The 18,816-nt window shown below is 43.7% G+C and overlaps 4 protein-coding genes across 5 annotated transcripts; all 4 read left to right on the top strand.

Moving 5' to 3' along the window:
* LOC8058683 (post-GPI attachment to proteins factor 3) lies at positions 1,558 to 6,864 on the top strand. The gene is made up of 6 exons (XM_002447964.2): positions 1,558 to 1,941; positions 2,026 to 2,152; positions 5,045 to 5,306; positions 5,402 to 5,601; positions 5,693 to 5,880; positions 6,152 to 6,864. Exons 2-6 carry the CDS (start codon positions 2,049 to 2,051, stop codon positions 6,436 to 6,438), a joined length of 1,041 nt encoding a protein of 346 aa, XP_002448009.1. The 5' UTR covers positions 1,558 to 1,941; positions 2,026 to 2,048; the 3' UTR covers positions 6,439 to 6,864.
* Positions 8,164 to 11,563, top strand: LOC8058682 (monothiol glutaredoxin-S1, mitochondrial). 2 transcript variants are annotated; one of them, XR_002454178.1, is made up of 8 exons: positions 8,164 to 8,317; positions 8,645 to 8,728; positions 9,762 to 9,938; positions 10,083 to 10,182; positions 10,285 to 10,351; positions 10,784 to 10,906; positions 10,981 to 11,059; positions 11,149 to 11,166. XR_002454178.1 is itself a non-coding variant. In XM_002447963.2 (7 exons), exons 2-7 carry the CDS (start codon positions 8,654 to 8,656, stop codon positions 11,221 to 11,223), a joined length of 573 nt encoding a protein of 190 aa, XP_002448008.1. In that variant the 5' UTR covers positions 8,164 to 8,317; positions 8,645 to 8,653; the 3' UTR covers positions 11,224 to 11,563. The 2 variants fall into 2 exon arrangements, 1 of the variants encoding a protein (XP_002448008.1); XM_002447963.2 differs by lacking the exon at positions 10,784 to 10,906 and having other exon boundaries at positions 11,149 to 11,563.
* On the top strand, positions 13,012 to 16,553 carry LOC8058681 (pentatricopeptide repeat-containing protein At3g63370, chloroplastic). Its single transcript, XM_021463109.1, has one exon. The coding sequence runs from the start codon at positions 13,217 to 13,219 to the stop codon at positions 16,205 to 16,207; it is 2,991 nt and encodes a 996-aa protein (XP_021318784.1). The 5' UTR covers positions 13,012 to 13,216; the 3' UTR covers positions 16,208 to 16,553.
* Positions 17,759 to 18,816, top strand: LOC8058680 (heavy metal-associated isoprenylated plant protein 46). Its single transcript, XM_002447961.2, has 3 exons — positions 17,759 to 18,068; positions 18,200 to 18,278; positions 18,403 to 18,816. The coding sequence occupies exons 1-3, from the start codon at positions 18,063 to 18,065 to the stop codon at positions 18,651 to 18,653; spliced, it is 336 nt and encodes a 111-aa protein (XP_002448006.1). The 5' UTR covers positions 17,759 to 18,062; the 3' UTR covers positions 18,654 to 18,816.

Genomic DNA, 18,816 nt, shown 5'->3' with positions numbered 1-18,816 from the left:
TCCATGATCCCCATATATATATATATATATATACTGTTGCAGCGGCGCGGGCGTGCGCGCGCGGCACGTCGTCACTGGTGCGGTGCTGTGCTGTCTGCGCGCGCGGCGCGACGATTTGATCGATGCATGGCATGGTTCCTTCTTGCGACGAGCTACTCCTACTAGTAGTAGCGTAGTAGCAGCAGCACTGAACAGGTACATGTACAGTGACGACGCGGTTCCTGCTGCGCGACAGCATGTTCATGTCTGCTATGCTACCCCGCCATGCGCGGTAGCACCGGTAGCTTAGATCACTGTTCACTGCTCAAGATGTTGGGACGCCTAGCTAGTACAGGTTTGGACTTTTAGTTTAAAAAAATTTCAAGATTCCCCGTCACATCGAATCTTGTGACACATGCATTAAGTATTAAATATAAACAAAAACAAATACTGATTACACAGTTTACCTGTAAATCGCGAGCTGAATCTTTTGAGTCTAGTTAGTCCATGATTAGACAATATTTGTCACAAACAAACGAAAGTGCTACAATAGCCAAAACCAAAAATTTTCCTCAACTGAACAAGGCCTTTGGCTGGCCTTGTGTTAGGCCTTGTTTTTTACTTGTAAAAAATTTTACAAAATGTGAACAGTAGCACTTTCGTTTGTATTTGACAAATATTATTCAATCATAGACTAGCTAGACTTAAAAGATTCGTCTCGTAAATTACATGCAAACTGTATAATTAGATATATTTTTTTATCTATATTTAATGCTTCATGCCTGTGCCACAAGATTCGATGTGACCAGAAATCTAAAACATTTTGCATAACATTTGGAGAAGTAAACAAGGCCCTAGGCACAAAAGATTGTATGTGACAAATATTTTTTAGAAAATGAACAAAATTTGTTAGAAAATAAACACTGTAGCACTTTCGTTTGTATATGACAAATATTATCAAATCAAAGATTAATGGGCTCAAAAAATTTATCTCACAAATTACAGGTAAATTATGTAATTAATTTTTGTTTTCGTTTATATTTAATGCTTCATACATGTGTCCAAAGATTCGATGTAATAGAGAATATTGAAAAATTTGGGTTTTGGTGAGGAACTAAGGCCTTGTTTAATTCACCCAAAAACTAAAATTTTTAAGATTTCCTGTTACATCGAATCTTGCGGCATATATATATATATATATATATATATATATATATATATATATATATATATGAAGTATTAAATATAGATGAAAATAAAAACTAATTATACAGTTTGTCTGTAAGTCACGAGACGAATATTTTAAGTCTATTTATTCTATGATTGGATAATATTTGTCAAATAAAAACAAAACTGCTATAGTATTAAAATCTAAAAACTCTTTTGGATCTAAACAAGCTCTAAACAAGGCGTGTGTGTGTGGTGGGGGAGGCGGCATCGGTGAGGTAGAGTTATGCAAAGAAGCCCAAGCCCACGTAATACATTGTCACAGCCAGCCCAGTACTCTGGTGGCGCAGCCCACTTACACCGCAGGCGAACGGTCACGCCCACGCCGCCGCCGCCGCACCGCTGGTCATCAGTCAGCATGCCGCCTCGTCGGGACTATTCTCTGGTGAGCTGGCGGTCATCCTCATCCATCCTGATCCTCCCTCTTCCTCGTCCTGCACCTGCTCCCCTTTCCTTGGTCGGCCGGCGCGCGGAGTACAGATCGACGGACTTTGAGTTCCCTCTTTCCTGGCTTGCTTGGACGCTCCATTCCTTCGAGTTCGTCGCGGATTTGATTCCAGTGTGGAGTGGGGGGTAATATAATATCGTGTAGCTCAATTGCCCCCCCCCCCCCCCCCCCCCCCTGCGCCGCCGCGCGAAGCTCCCCACCGGTGCTGCCTGCGCAGCCCATTTTGTTCGTACTATCGTGTGGCCATTGGGCTCCTCGGAGGTGGAGATCTGGGCTGCTGTTTCCAGGTAAGCACCCTGATTTGCTTACTCTTTCTCCGCTATAATAAGTCCTGGGTAACTAATCTTCCTGATTTCACTGGGATTTCGCAGGACCCTGGGACGCGTCCGCTGCGATGGGTCGAAGCGCCTGGGCGGTTCGGTTGGCTTCCCTTCTCGCGTTTGGTTTGGTGCTCGGCACCGTCGAGGCCAGCCTCGGGGATGTTGATCGGCGCTACAGGTGAGCTGCATATCTGTGTGTACTAATGAGTTATGCACCAATTATTTTCTATTGCCTAAGGCATGGAGCAAAATCTTGCTGTTGATTGTTTAAATCTTGGACAGGACATAGCATCGATGGTCTGTTCATGCCATGTAAAGATGAAATTGTGCTACCGTTTGAATGTGGCTGATGGCTACTCCCATGCTAGCTAGTTTGCTGCATAGTAATATATCAAATTGAAATAGGGCTCCCCTAAAATAGACCACATGTGCACAGCTGAGTCTCTGTGGTAAATGGTTATTTGATTAAGTTAACACTTGCTTTCAATGCCTAGTGGAACATATATCAGTGTCTTGTGAGAAGAGATGTGAAGCAATGAACTTTACTAGAACAGCTTGATTGCGTGGTATTGTAAATTTGTAATTAATAACAAGTTGCTCCTAGGATCCTAGCAAACACCACAGCATCAAATTGGGAAGAAGAAGCTTGTTCTTAATTATTCCTTATTTGGACTTGATGGCATATTATGAATCAGACTTGCTTATGTACCTAGAAAAGCCAAATCGACTTTGCAATTTGGGACAGAGGGAGTAGTATTCTGTGAGAGTGCAATAGTATTTGAATTTGAATTTATTGAATTGGATCCTATGAGTTGTATATCGTGTTGTTGACTTCACTAGGCTTTGTATGGGCTTGTTTATTTGGAGGCCTCAGCATTGTGCCGGAGAAAAAGCGCTGCCTGAAGGAAGCCTGAACCTTCAATGAGTTTAGCTAGGCCAGGCTGTACCGTTTTTGGTTGGTACTTGAGCTTGAGATTGAATTAAGTGTTACTGTACCTATGTGATGGCATAAAACTAAAATAGGCTAGCTCAAATTTTCGTTATCTTAGATGTATAGGACTGGTACAGTAAGTTTAGAACATTTCACCCTTCATGGAGCATAATGTGTATGTATCCACTTTCCTGTGTTGAACTAGGGGGGAGGCATATACAAGGTGAAGTGATATATTCATATATGTGATAGCATCATTGAGATAGGTGAATCAATAGCAGTTAACAATGCCCTGAACTGTGAGTAATGGGTGTGAGAACAACCAAACGTGGTAAACCACCACCAGGGAATCAGGGATGCTACAGGCCAAACACATTTCTCAGAGTTCAATCCAAGCAGACCCTACATGCTTGATGATGCCTCATCAGCATGACTTCAAAATTCTAACTGTGTCAGCTTTTTAAGGACACTACTGTCCACTCAATTATAGTGTTTTTTAATTCCAGCATAGCACTTTCCAGAGCACTGCTGTTTCAGAGTTAGAAGTGAATAATAACATGCTTTGTGGCAGTTTTTTTGTTATATATACTCGCTAAGTCCGTTTTCTAAGGCATATGTGAGTTTCGGAAAAAGTCTACTATATAAGGCGCACGTGGCATCCCAAGAGTCATTAAGCGCAGGAATTAACATTGTTGAAGCCAAGAGTTATTTGCATGGCGCCATACACCCAGTCCGTGACAAAGAAGTCTTCAAACTTCTGGAGGCTAACTACTTATTAAGCACGGCATGGCTAATTCGGCCCGGCAGCTGTCATGAGTAAATCATCCTATGCACTAGCACAATGTTCCTCGTGAGCGTCTTGGTATGTGTATTATAGGTTTCACGCCTTGGAAATCGGACATGAGGGAGTATCTAGTATTTCATAGCTAAATTGTAATTTTCAGACCTATTCATTTCTCATGCTTTGGGCATATGTTCTGCTCAAGTTCCAAAAGACAACTTATGCATTCTGTATTTCTGTTCCTAGTTTTTTCGGATGAATTTCACTAGATTCGTGTTCAAGAAAATAATTTAACTAGATTCATTTGTTATGTAAATTTGCAAAGAACAGAGCTGGTCTATCTGCAGCTAATCCCAATACGCAATGGTAGCATTATGTACTCTTTTCTTAAATTTATAATGTCGATGGCATACATTATTTGTTTTCATAAAAATAACTAGATCTATCTCTAAAAAGTAGGTAAACAACAGATAAAAGCAACATACTACTGCATAAGCATTGAGTCGGGGTGGTAGAGGCTAGTTGCCTGAAGGGAGTATTTGTGGCACTCTTGGTTTCCTGCTCTGTTGAGCCACAGGGTTTCCTCGTGTTATGGGTGTTGGGCCCAGGACGGCCCAGCCTGAGGCTGGCGTGAACAGTACCCGCGGCACTGTAGTGCCCTTGCTAAGGAAGGAATAAGGATTAGGAAAGAGATTTGATTAGATCAATTAGAGGGATTTGATCAGTTTGAGATAGGATTCGATTTGGGTCAATTAGAGACAGGATTGGATATGATTTGATTTGATTTGATTGGGCCTTCCTTAGGTGGTCAGGAGTCCTCTCTCTATATAAAGAGAGGTGATGCACTAAGAAGAGGGTCAATGAAGAAAGAATAAACAATCCAATTCCTCCAAATACTCTAGTCTCCCTCCACGCTGACTTTGCCTGGCCATCTTCCTGGCAATGGTTATCCCCCAGCCCCAAATGATCCAAGGATCATAACATATGTTGTTGGGTAGGCATATTGTATTACATGCCTAATGGTATTATAATCTCTTTTGTGTTGTGGTTATATTCCATGTTTGCAGTATTTATTTCCTGTAGGCTCCTTTCATTTTGCATATGCTACTTACCAATATCACTATTGAAATTTGAAAGTGATTTTAGTAACATTTCACATTATTTGATTTCATGAACATTAGCTGAATACATTTATATTTTCTTGGCTTCCCATTTGCCATAAATAGGATATGCACTGAAAAGCCACATTATTTGTCCATCCTGTTCGATGTCATGCTCAGCCCTTTGCTTTATGAATTACTTCAACTTACTACTGTTAAGAGCTTATGAAAATCTTTATTCTTCTGATCAACCTTCAGAACTTGTGTGAGGGAGTGTCAAACTACAGGGATTATTGGGGAGAACAACATCAGCCATTGTCAGTCCAAAGAGAACGACGCTTCTGTTGGAGGCTCTTGGTATAACCAGGAGCAAATTTACATCCAGTGGAAACAACTGAACTGTATGACAGACTGTCGCTACTTTTGCATGATGCAGAGAGAAGGGGAACGACAGTCACTTGGTCTGAGCCCCGTTAAATATCATGGAAAGTGGCCGTTCTTACGTGTTTCTGTGTTCCAGGTATGTCTAATTCTGACGAGATCCCAACTGTGAAACAACTATTTCTATCATTAGTTCTCGGTGACTTCTCAACTAATTCTGACATGCTCCATCAGGAACCCCTTTCAGCTGCACTATCTGCTGTCAACCTACTGATGCACTTCACTGGCTGGCTTTCATTTTTCCTTCTAGTGAATTACAAATTGCCTCTTAGAACCCAGACCAAGAGAACTTACTATGAATATACTAGCTTGTGGCATATCTATGCAATCTTATCAGTGAATGCATGGTTCTGGAGCACTATTTTCCATACTCGGTATGAAATTGCTCAGAGCCTTCAATATATTCTGCAATTTGGAGATATAACTGTGATCTGTGATATCTAATTCATCATTCTTATTATGTAGAGACATTGACTTGACTGAGAAATTGGACTATTCTTCTGCTGTGGCCCTGCTTGGCTATTCTTTAATCCTTTCATTGCTAAGGGCTTTCAATGTCAAGGATGAGGCTACCAGGGTGATGTTTGCAGCCCCAATTTTGGCATTCGTTACGACGCACATCTTGTATCTTAACTTCTACGAGCTTGACTATGGTAAAATATCTTTTCACCTGGTGCTAAACATTTGCCATCACTATACAAAGAGCAATCTGACTTTTATATCAATTGCTTAGCTTTTAATAGATTTAGCAGTCTGCTACAATCTCATTTTACCATGTCTGTCTATCTATGTATCTGTTACCAAAAGCCATCACCTAGTGATCTAGCAATGGTTTTCTTCTGTTTTGGTTCACAGAAACCGGCTGGGTCTGTGCAAACATATTTAGTTATGCTACTCATGTTTATTTGACGAATCTTTTATCAGGTTGGAACATGAAAGTTTGTGTGGTGATGGCCGCTGTACAACTTCTGACGTGGGCAGTTTGGGCTGGTGTAAGCCGGCATCCATCACGTCTGAAGCTCTGGACAGTTGTTTTTGGAGGAGCACTGGCCATGCTTCTTGAACTCAATGACTTCCCTCCATACATGGGTTATGCGGACGCCCATTCACTGTGGCATGCAAGCACCATTCCACTCACCTATCTCTGGTGGAGCTTCATCAAGGACGACGCCATATTCCGCACGTCAACGCTCGTGAAGAAGGCAAAGTAATTAAGCAAAGGGGCCGCATTGTTAACATTAGGGTCTGAGGATCAGATTCCATGGTCTTCACGAGGACATTTTGGGGGCACACGTTATCATCGAACATCATGAAACCTCAGTACATTTGTGTCACCAACCCAAAAAGACATTCATCTTCATCCACTCACGATTTTGGTCCACAAACTCAGCATATTCTTTAGGGCGCATGTTCTGCCATTACGATATGTCCTTTTACTGACCTGAAGGTGTGTCTATCCTGTGATTAAATTTGCATCTTGTCATTTTAGTACTGGTGGGGTTTGCGAGATTTTGTGATCGCCAGTCAGTTTTGTGAAATCAGACAACAATGAAACCTATGTGTGGACCTTTGTAAATTCCTGAAGCCCCTTTCATACGGGCATTGTGAGTTCTAGCGTTATGAAGATTATATTTACACGTGCTAGGCGTACTCTTTTTTTTTGAAACCGAAAGGGACCCAGAAGCACCTATGATCCTGGCCCAAACTCGGATTTGGGCCGTTTCTTGTTCGTATCATGCAAATTCCTCTGAAATGTCTGTTGGTCCGTTACTGTTCACGCTGGTACCATGAAGAAACGTGGGTGCTTTTGATCCGCTACTGCCTACTGTTGCAGCGGAGCGCGTGCGGCTCGTAACTGCTAGTGCTTGCTGCGCGACATGTTCACGTGTTCTCTTTTAGTTCACCCGTGCGCCAAGACTAGCACGGTAGCTGCTCGTGTAGCCTGGTACTCCTTGGTACGCGACACGTGGGCGTCCATGACCCCAGTCCCCTGGAGGCAGGCGCCTCGTCGAGTCGTCGTCATGCAGTTTGCGCAAAATCTTCTGCAAAACTGGTTTCGACATGCATGCTTGCATTTGCATCCGATCCGATCGTGGGTTCGCCATGCGCCATGATGCCCAACGCCGCGTGACGTGATGCTTCGCACTTGCATATATGGAATAATCATGGATCAATTGGCCAAACCAGTGGAGTGCTACGGCGCTGGCGGCGAGGGGATCGCGACCCGCCAGGTGTAGTGTAGCTCTCAAACACCTATTTTCTCAAGTACTTGCACTAGTTGACTTTAGAGATATTTTCATAGTCTTTTTTAAAAAACCTATTATCAATTATTTACTCGCTTTTCGCCTTCAAAAACCACCTCAATCTAGGGTAGGGTGGTTATTTAAATGATTTGATAAGAATTCAGAAAATAAAACATCTAATTCTTCTAGTTATAATGTCTCCAACAGGAGACTCATTTGGGAACCCAAACCTAAAATAAGTCTCCAACACAATACCTATAGTCTCCAACAAAGTAGCCATACAGAAGACCCATTTTGGGTATCAGGAGAGGCATAACCTAAATCTGGGTATCCTCTCTCGTCGAGACCTATCTGCAGAGAGTGTTGTCTTTTAGGCCTTATTGTTGGAGAAGACTAAAAATAAATATGAAATCTTTTACCTGTAGCACTACCTAAAGACAAATGAGTCTTGTATTTTAAATGATGATTGTTGGAGATAGTCTAAGTTCGATGAAAAGAAGTAGACTACAACGATAATTCAGAAGAATAAGATAGATTTTCTTTTTTTTTTATACTTCCCGAAAAGAAAGATGGATAGGAAGTCCATTCGGAAACAAACTGTGCAAAAGAAGCCCAAGCGCATAATCCATTGTCACAGTAGACACCGTTCTCCCCCGGCCCACGGCCCAGCCCATACACCCGAGAAGGTGAGCACGCACACGCCTGCGCCGGTCCGCCGAAGTGAAGCACGCCGCCTCGTCTTGTCTGTCTCCGGTGGCCATCCATCTTCCCTTCCTTCGTCGTTCTCTCCTCTCCTAGGCGGCCGGCCGCCGCAGAGTGGACTTCGAATTGGCTCCTTCCTTTGCTGGTAAGGAAAACCATGGCCTGGCTTGCTTGGACCCTCCGTTCCTTCCAGTTGGTCGTGGTTTTTTTGTTGTTGTTTCGAGGGGGTATAATAATTCCAGTTCATTTTCCACAACATCTGGAGGGTTCGACTGAAAGTCTGAGACCCCTTCCCCCCACGCGAAGCTCGCCGTCGGTGACGCGCTGTCCATGTCGTTCGTACTATCCTGTTGCACGACAGCACGAGTTCGCTGATGCTGCGATGGGAATTTGGCTGTTGCTGATTTCTCCAACTCGTTTGGCAGATCCCTTCCGTAATCTCATTGTTTGTTGTTGAATCCGCCGTTCGCAGGGTACTACCATGAAGAGGTTGGTGTCGACCGCCCTCGCCACGAGAGGGCTCCTGAGATCTCGCGGAGCGCCGAGCACAACTGCTGTAAGGCTCACAAATCCACCTCCCTGATGGTCTCAATAATCTTTCTTAGTTTCGAGTGCTAACGCAGCGAGATTGTTCGACAGAGCTACGATGATAGTAGTTTTCCTCTTTATCCTCTTCCAAAGCACTAGACAGCAAGCGCATCTGGTGTCTGCAATTTAGGTCCATGCGAGTATGTGACCTTGTGCGTGCATTGTTCTAATGGTAACATTGAGTTTGAAATGTGTTACTGAGTAATTTACATGTGTAGCTTTCAGTTTTCCAATGATTTTATTTTATTCTAGGATTCTGTAATCGAAAACTGTAGTATATGTGTAGTTTCCAGACTTCAGCATAATACATCTCATACAATTGGAGCTATTGCCTGCTCAGCTTTTGGTCCTAACAAGTGCAGTTTCGGCTTGGCCTGAAAGCATTAGTAGTGTTGATGAATCTGTTGATCGTAGTGTGTCTGATGGTGCTGGTAGTAGCAAGACTGGTTTTGCTGGTAGTATCAGGGTTCCAGGCTTAAAACTGTTGATTTTGGCCTATGTGCCAAAAAAACTAAGTACTGTTGAATGTTTGCTTTTTGAAATACAAAAGCAGGGGTATCCCTTTCTTCTAAAAAAAATACATCTCATACGATGCTATGGATGCTATACTTCCTAATGCATTCCATGAAGTAATGTGTTATGCTCTTTGCAAATGTACTATTGAGAAATGAGGGAAACTGTATATTCCCGACATAGATTATATATTATTTTCTCATCACAATTGACAGTTTGTTCCTTTGTTACTACCATCATTCTCTGTTTGCTACGTTGAGTTTTTTTTGTATATTCTTTAAGAAACTTTTACACATGTTTGAATTTTTATAGCTGTGCTTTATGTGTGCCAATTTGTTTATTAGAACTTATATGTGATGAAGAACACCCACAAATTATATAGTTTTACTCAATACATAGATACTGTTTGGTTAGTGTTTATATTTTGCTCCTCTTGTGTTTCTGTTTTAATTTAGTGAATCCTTGTCTGCTGTTAACCGGAAGAGCAGGTTATGTCCCGACCAGCTTTCCAGCAGTTTATGAACTATTCGTCACCACAAGGTGGTGATCCTAATGCTAGCACAAACTCAACTGCAGCACGAATAGCTGCTGATCCTGATACACATCAAGATTTTGAGCCAAAGAGCAGAAGTTCAGACATGTCTTTGAATGACATTGTTGCTCAGGTATTTACGCAGAGATGAGATTCAAGAACATTTGTGTTAAACGTCAAAGCACCTAACTTGTGATAAAACTAGGCATAAGCTGAGGCTTATTGATGTATCTTTTTAGCTGCCATTTCTCCATCGTAATAGCAATTTTTTGGGCAGGATATCAAGGAGAACCCAGTCTTGATCTACATGAAGGGTTTTCCTGAGTCTCCAATGTGTGGCTTCAGCGCACTGGCAGTTAAGGTCCTCCAGCAATATGGTAGGTTGGCTCTAATTAGTAGATTACAGACTGATTTGTTTCAAATGCAGGTGATAATCAATAGCACTTTCTAAACTGTAAGCTCTATGTTATTGATTTCAGGCGTCCCTATCTGTGGCAGAGACATTCTTGGAGATCTCAAGCTCAAAGAGAGTGTTAAAGCTCACACGTAAGTGTCTTCATATACCTCCTGGATGATGTATATCTAGAAAATAAAATAAGCAGCAATACGCTTGTGTCTCAGAATTGGCAATGAACCATGTTAAGGTAGATTATTGAAATTTTGCATGGTGTTATAAGGCAATGGTAATGACCTTCAAGTTTGCCTTCAAGAGAGAACCAGCTTTAACCAAATAAGAAAGAAAAACAATAGACAAAAGAATGAAAATGAGTTGTGATTATCTGTTTGACATTTTGTTTTGGGCCTCTTTTTAGATATGATTTGGAACATCTTCATGCTAAGAAGTGTTAATAGTAACAGTTTGTCTCTTGTATTAGTACATCATTATGATCCATTACTATGTTCCTTTTCATTTAATTGACTTGCTGTGCACTGACATGCCCGAATCAGAAAATTGTTCACACGAGTGTAGAAATGCAGGACTGGGCTCGCCGTGTTCCAGCCCTGGTTTGGGACACAGAAATACATGGAAGCATACTTAAAAAAGTGTAAAAGTTTTAGGGTCAAAAGGATTTTTAGCATGATGTAACTTGTCCGTCCCAGGTGCTAGTCTAATCCTGGCTCTGCCCCTGGTTCACCCTATCAATCTCACTTTTAATTTTATTTTGCTGGTGCAGTAACTGGCCTACATTTCCACAAATATTTATCAAAGGAGAGTTTGTTGGGGGATCTGACATCATATTAAGCATGCACCAGGCAAGTTTCACCTTTTTTTTAAAATTTTATTAGCATGTTAGCATATTGTCATTACTATTGTCTGATTTCTTCATCATAATTTTCTTCAGAAGGGTGAACTTAAGGATCTTCTTGGGGATATTGCACAAAGAGCTGAACAAAAAGCAGATGCTCATGATTCATGAAGCAATCCTACAGTATGTTCTTTTACTGTGCTATCTACTTAGCCACAAAAATGTTACTTCTATCTCAGAGTCTTTAGGCGACATTGTGAACTGTCCTACACATTGGACATGGATGATCGGATGTGTTCCCAGAATCCTAGGCTATAGGTGTTTTATCTGGCATTCTGGCAGAGGCAAAATCATGAATGGATACCCGTATGCCGGGTTCTCTATCAAATGAATAAGTGCCACTTTTAGCAGTGCCGTTCTTTGGTGCCTTGTATATGTACTACATCCGTTCCAAATTATAAGACATTTCGTTTTTTCTAGATGCATAGCCTCTGTTATGCATTTAGCTATACACTATGTTTAGATATGTGGTTAAAACAATGAGTCTAGAAAAGCCAAAACGTCTTATAAATTATAATTTGGAACATAGGGAGTACTATGGAACGAGTTCCAGGATTCATAGGTCGTGTTTCATTCTTTTTTTTTAATCGAACTGAATTTGTAATAACAGATAAGGCTGCAAAGTGGCTATACGCGCTACTGGTATTCAATTGGGTTGTGTCCAACCTTTCCCTTCTTGCTAGAACTGAGATAGGAGTGAGAAAAATTAATGTTTGTTAAAAAAAACCTGCATCCAGCCTTTCCCTTGCCAGAACTGTGTGTGAGAGAGAGAATGGACTGCTATATAGACTAGTTTTACATTTTTGCTATTCATGGAATACTTTGCCCCTGTTCTTCAACACTACTTGAGCAGTATTTTTCAGCGAATAAATAATTTTTTCTCTCACAACAAATCAGCATAAGCAAAAAAAAAAAACTAATGCTTATGGACTGCTTTATTACTATACTATGATTGCTCTAAGCTACCCTGGCTCCGGAGCTCGAAATATGGAACTTAAAAATTCGGATGTGGAGAGGAGAATTTCACCGGAATACAATATAGCAAATTTGTTTGCGAAAACATGTTGATTCTGCCACTGTGAATTTGTGATGACCTCAGCACTTGTGTTGCCATAGACATTTTTAATGGCCTTCTCTTAGAGTTAGACCTGAGATGGAGCATATAGCACCTTTCTTTTTCTTTTTTTTATACAGGCCTTGTTTAGATCTCTAAAAATTTTGCAAAATTTTTCAGATTTTCCGTCACATCGAATCTTTAGACGTATGCATGGAGTATTAAATATAGATGAAAATAAAAACTAATTGTACAATTTGGTCGGAATTGACGAGACGAATCTTTTGAGCCTAGTTAGTCCATAATTCGACAATATTTGTTAAATACAAACGAAAGTGCTACTATTCCTATTTTGTAAAATTTTTTGGAAGTAAACAAGGCCATAATGAAAGGAGCATATACCACTTTGCTGCGCCTTATAAAATATGCATCAAAGCTAGCAGGCAATTGTCTGATTGGCTACTATGCTTCATCTGACTTTTCTGCAGAAACGACAGTATAAAATTTTATGCACTAGAAAGGAATATAACTTTATAAGTCAGTATTAGAATTGCAAGCGAAATATTCCGTATACTGATTAGCCAAGCTGTGAAAAATGAGTTTTGTTTTGGTCGGGACGCGCCGGAATTTGCTAGCGTAATATTTTGTAGACCATGGGAGTAGCCGTGCTGGTCTAAGTAGCAGTGCAATACTCCCTCCGTCCCAAACATCCCACGTATGGAGTTATATAAAATACTCCAAATACATTAAGAAAATGTGACCTGTTCTACAGAAAGTTAGAGCCTCCCTAGTTTTAATTAGTGAAATCTGAAATAGATGATGATTATATTTAGATATTCGTTTTTTAAAGCTGTTGGAAAGTACTTTTAACTAAAATCTCTATTCCAATTAGAAAGGATATAAAAAGTATGTTGCTCTTGGAGACTTGAACTTACTTCAATGGAGATTCTACCACAAATATATTCAACCAGCTGAAGTGCTGAACTACATCTGGTTGGACTAATGACAGTAATGACTGATCTGCGAGGCCCAGCCCGATTCGCAAACTAGATGGGCTTGGGGTTGCAACCCATATATGAGATCTATTTTCTTGTCGGGCCGGCACGTCGGGCCATCCAGAGAACAGGAGCCATATCCAATCCACAGATATCTTCGCTGACGGCCGTTGCCACAGGCATGAGCGTCCGGCTCCCCGGGGCCTCCAAGCCCGCCACCGCCATGGCCACCGCCGCGCTGTCCCTCCCACCACTCCCCCACCGAACTCCTCCTCCCGTCGCACCATCCGTATCGCCACCCAACTCCGCCTCGGCCTCCCTGAAGCGGCTCTGCAAGGAAGGAGACCTGCGTCAAGCCTTGCGCCTGCTCACGGCCCGGTTGCCGCCTGCTCGGGAGCACTACGGCTGGGTGCTGGACCTCGTCGCCGCCAGGAGAGCGGCCGCGGAGGGCAGGCAGCTCCATGCGCACGCCCTGGCCACCGGTTCCCTGGACGAAGACGACGATGGCTTCCTTGCCACCAAGCTTGTGTTCATGTACGGCCGGTGCGGACGAGTGGACGACGCGCGCCGCCTGTTCAACGGAATGCCCGCGCGGACCGTCTTCTCCTGGAACGCGCTCGTCGGGGCGTACCTCACGTCCGGGAGCGCCGGGGAGGCCATGCGGGTCTACGGTGCCATGCGGGCGTCAGCGGCCCCGGGATCGGCGCCCGACGGGTGCACGCTCGCGTCCGTCCTCAAGGCGTGCGGGGCGGAAGGGGACGGCCGCTGCGGGGGCGAGGTGCACGGGCTGGCGGTGAAGGTCGGACTTGATAGGAGCACCCTCGTGGCCAATGCGCTTATCGGGATGTATGCCAAGTGCGGCTTGCTGGATTCAGCGCTGCGGGTGTTCGAGTGGCTGCAAGACGCAAGGGACGTCGCGTCCTGGAACTCGGTTATATCAGGATGCGTGCAGAACGGGAGGACCTTGGAAGCTCTGGCGTTGTTCCGAGTGATGCAGAGTGCCGGGGTTGGTATGAATTCTTACACAGTCGTCGCGGTGCTCCAAGTTTGTGCGGAGCTAGCTCTGCTGAGTTTGGGAAGGGAGTTACATGCAGCACTCCTCAAATGCGGCAGCGAGTTGAACATCCAGTTCAACACTTTGCTTGTCATGTATGCCAAATGTGGCAGGGTGGATAGTGCTCTCAGAGTATTTGGTCAGATTGCTGAGAAAGACTACATATCATGGAATTCGATGCTGTCCTGCTACGTCCAAAACGGTTTCTGTGCAGAGGCCATTGAATTTTTTGGTGAAATGCTTCAACATGGTTTTCAGCCTGATCATGCCTGTGTTGTGAGCTTGTCCTCTGCATTGGGACATTTGAGTAGGCTAAATAATGGCCGAGAGGTTCATGCATATGCTATAAAGCAAAGGCTTCATACTGATTTACAGGTTGGGAATACATTGATGGACATGTACATAAAGTGTGACTCCATAGAGTGTTCAGCAAAGGTATTTGAAAGCTTGAGTATTAGAGATCACATATCATGGACAACAATCCTTGCTTGTTTTGCTCAGAGTTCACGACATTCTGAAGCACTGGAAATGTTTCTAGAATTGCAGAAAGAAGGGATTATGGTGGATTCTATGATGATTGGAAGTATTTTAGAAACATGCAGTGGTTTGAAAAGCATCTCTCTGCTAAAGCAAGTGCATTCTTATGCTATTAGAAATGGATTGCTTGATTTGATACTGAAGAATAGACTGATAGATATATATGGGGAGTGTGGAGAGTTTGACCATTCACTAAATTTATTTCAGAGGGTAGAGAAAAAGGACATTGTTAGTTGGACTAGTATGATAAACTGTTGCACAAGTAACGGACGATTAAATGAAGCTGTTTCCTTATTTACTGAGATGCAAAAGGCAAATATTCAACCTGATTCTGTAGCACTAGTAAGTATTCTGGTGGCTATTGCTGGTTTGTCATCGTTGACAAAAGGAAAACAGGTTCATGGCTTTCTTATCAGAAGGAATTTTCCTATAGAAGGTCCTGTGGTTAGTTCCCTTGTGGACATGTATTCAGGTTGCGGAAGCATGAACTATGCTATCAGAGTATTCGAACGGGCTAAGTGTAAAGATGTTGTTCTTTGGACAGCAATGATTAATGCTACTGGGATGCATGGACATGGCAAGCAAGCCATTGACCTTTTCAAGAGAATGCTGCAGACTGGTCTGACTCCTGATCATGTATCTTTTCTTGCTCTGTTGTATGCTTGTAGTCATTCAAAGCTTGTTGAGGAGGGTAAACACTATCTGGATATAATGATGAGCAAGTACAGGTTAAAACCATGGCAGGAACACTATGCCTGTGTGGTTGATATTCTTGGACGCTCAGGCCAGACAGAGGAGGCTTATGAGTTCATCAAGTCTATGCCTATGGACCCAAAATCTGTTGTGTGGTGTGCACTGCTTGGCGCATGTCGTGTGCACAAGAATTATGACCTTGCTGTGGTTGCAGCCAATAAGCTTCTTGAGCTGGAACCTGACAAGCCAGGCAACTACATTCTTGTGTCAAATGTTTTTGCTGAGATGGGCAAGTGGAACAATGTCAAGGAAATTAGAACCAGGATGGCAGAACAGGGGTTGAGAAAAAGTCCAGCTTGCAGTTGGATTGAGATAGGCAACAACATCCACACTTTCACCTCAAGAGACTACTGTCATAGAGACTCGGAGGCAATCCATCTCAAGCTTTCCGAGATAACAGAAAAACTGCGGAAAGAAGGTGGGTACGTGGAGGACACAAGATTTGTTCTTCACGATGTGAGCGAAGAGGAGAAAATAGATATGCTGCATAAGCACAGCGAGAGGCTTGCGATAGCGTTTGGCTTGATCAGCACTCGTCCAGGCATGCCTATAAGGATAGCCAAGAACCTAAGGGTCTGCGGTGACTGCCACGAGTTCACCAAGCTGGTTTCCAAGCTGTTTGGCAGGGAGATTGTGGTCCGAGATGCCAACAGGTTCCACCATTTCAGTGGAGGCTCTTGTTCTTGTGAAGACTTCTGGTGAATGTGATTTAGGCCATAGAGCTAAGTACATCAGCATCTTGTTGACTTAAAAGAGGATGCAGCAGAGGCGAAATTGATGATACGGCGAAGGCATGGCTAATACTAGAAATTACCTTTTCTGCCAAGAGGGCCCCATCTCCTGTCATTCTGTGGATGGAGCAACCGAGAAGAAACAATGCAATGCAAATGGTCTTCTTTTAGTCAGTATAGAGCCTAACTTTCTTCAGCATACAGCAACCGAGAAGAAACGCTCTGTTATTATGTCTAACTTTTTTTTTTGTCATCCCTACAAGAGTTTGGTCATCTGAATAAATTTGAAGAGCTGAATGCACCCACCACTCACCTTACTGTGACTGGCTGATTTGTCAAAATTAGAGGGCGCAACACGGTGCCGGAACTGGAGGGCGCAACACGGTGCGACCGTGCGAGGCAGCGACCGATTGGCCACACTTGACCTGTTCCGTGGACGCAGGGCACGGTGCAAACTGTGCTCCTCTGAAACGTTCAACCGGTGACTGATGGAGTTCGTTAGGCGACGACGAGTGGCGAATGCACTGGGAGTCCAAAGGAAAGTCGCAGGTTCGCCTTGTTGGCTTGTCTGATGTGCTGACGTGACGACGGACGAGCGTGCTTATACATCACTGAAAGGAACATATGGTAGCGAGGTACGTGGGGGCTTAGATCGCAGCAAGATAAGCAACCAATCATTCGAGCTCCTAAAACCACCTGCCGAATTATTAAAAGCAAATAACATTGTCTAAACCATGTAGTACGTGACAGTCTTTAAATACAAACGAAACGAAACTCTCAATAAGATTGGCCCTCAGTGATTACTAAAATATGATCATTGATCTGGGGCTCAGAGTGTGACTTGAGCAGCACTTTTAGGGCTCGTTTGGTTAGCTCCTTCCAGGGCTAGGATTCATTCCAGATTTGCTTTCTTATACAAGTTAAGCCTGCTGTTCCAGCTGGATTTTTTTCCAGGGTCTCGTTCCCTGCTAACCGAACGGGCCCTTAAGGTGTACTGATGTCAACCACAGTTGACTCATGCACGTTCACACTAACCCATCCCAATTTCGAACTTGAATCGCCATTTGGATATGGCTCCCAAAGAGCAAATACTGCAAGCTCAGCATGATTGTGGTTGCACATAAGTATTGTTAGCATCTCCAAAGTAACGCGGGGTGGACAGGGCCTGCAGGTTATCAGTATTAGAATTCTTTGTTCGTTTGAGCTTATCAGATGAATCTGCCTTTCATTCAATAGTATTTTTCTCTCATAAAAAATCAGTCAAGAATGTCATGATTTATTAGCCAAACGAACAAGGTGGACCGCGGCTTTGGAGAAGCGTGCAGCTGAGACCTGACTGAGGCTAGTTGCACTGGAGTTCGGCCCGGCCCGGCCTGGAGCAAGTCAAGTCGTCGCTTATGTTTAACCAACAAAGTCTTTCGATTAGAAAAATCACAATCTGAACCCGACGGCCCGACGACTGACGAGCCTCGAGAACGCGTCAACCGGTCACGGTTAGCTAGTAGGACTCGTCTCACCGGGTTGGAGAAGCTCACCACCTGCCATGAATGTTCTTCACTCTGCTCCATCGGCCATCGCGTCTTCTTCTTATATATAAGAGCTCTAGCCACGACTACCTCCTTCACAAATCACAACTCGATCGGTTCTTCCGCTCTCGGCCACCTGCAAGCAACAGCGATCAGGCCGATCAGGGTAGCCACCCGGTCAGCAGCTAGTCCTGCCGGCCGCGAACTCGCAGCTGTACGTTTTGCCCTGTCGTCCGTCCCCTCTTCGCCTCTGCTCTGCAGCTGCGCGTATACCTGTCTGTTGGCATTCAGCAGCGCGACATGAAGGTAACCAACTAGTAACTGACTAGCCAACTGCCAACACTACCGTTTCGGACTCTGCTCCTTCTTGCCCTGCTCTCCGTCTCTCTGTGTCCTCGTGTTCATTCATTCATCGTCGTCGTCTCTGTTGTTCGCAGCAAAAGATCGTGATCAAGGTCAGCATGTCGTCAGAGAAGAGCCGGTCCAAGGCCATGGCACTTGTCGCCAGAGCCGACGGTACGCAAAGCATTCTAATTTCTACATGCCTGAAGAACTTCCATGTCCATGTGCTTCTGCTCAAACGCATTATGGCTTGTTCTAATTAACGATCCTGATTACGTATATACTTATATGTTTGCAGGGGTCAGCTCGATGGGGATCGTCGGCGACGGCAAGGACCGGCTGGAGGTGGTCGGCGTGGACGTCGACACCGTCTGCCTGGTCACGTGCCTGCGCAAGAAGCTCGGCCACGCTGACATCCTGCTGGTGGATGAAGTCAAGGACAAGAAGGCGGAGGAGAAGAAGCAGCCGGAGAAACCCAAGGTCGTGGAACTGCCGCCGTATTACTGCCCCTGTTATTACGGTTACTACTGCCACTACCACCACCACTGACCGCCGGCGGCGGCCCCGTGGTGCTGAGTGTGTGTGTGTAGTTTGTTTTTATTTGGAAGATTGCCAGTTTTTTTTTCATTAGTTCTATACGTATTTGATTGATACTGTTCTCCTGTTTATATAAGAGGAAAGTTATAAACAAACAATTTTGGTACTGTCCATT

Source organism: Sorghum bicolor, chromosome 6, assembly GCF_000003195.3.
Source record: "Sorghum bicolor cultivar BTx623 chromosome 6, Sorghum_bicolor_NCBIv3, whole genome shotgun sequence".
In the NCBI taxonomy this organism is placed as follows: Eukaryota; Viridiplantae; Streptophyta; class Magnoliopsida; order Poales; family Poaceae; genus Sorghum; species Sorghum bicolor.
Note: the sequence above shows the minus strand (reverse complement) of the source record. Positions and strands in the feature narration are given on the sequence as shown.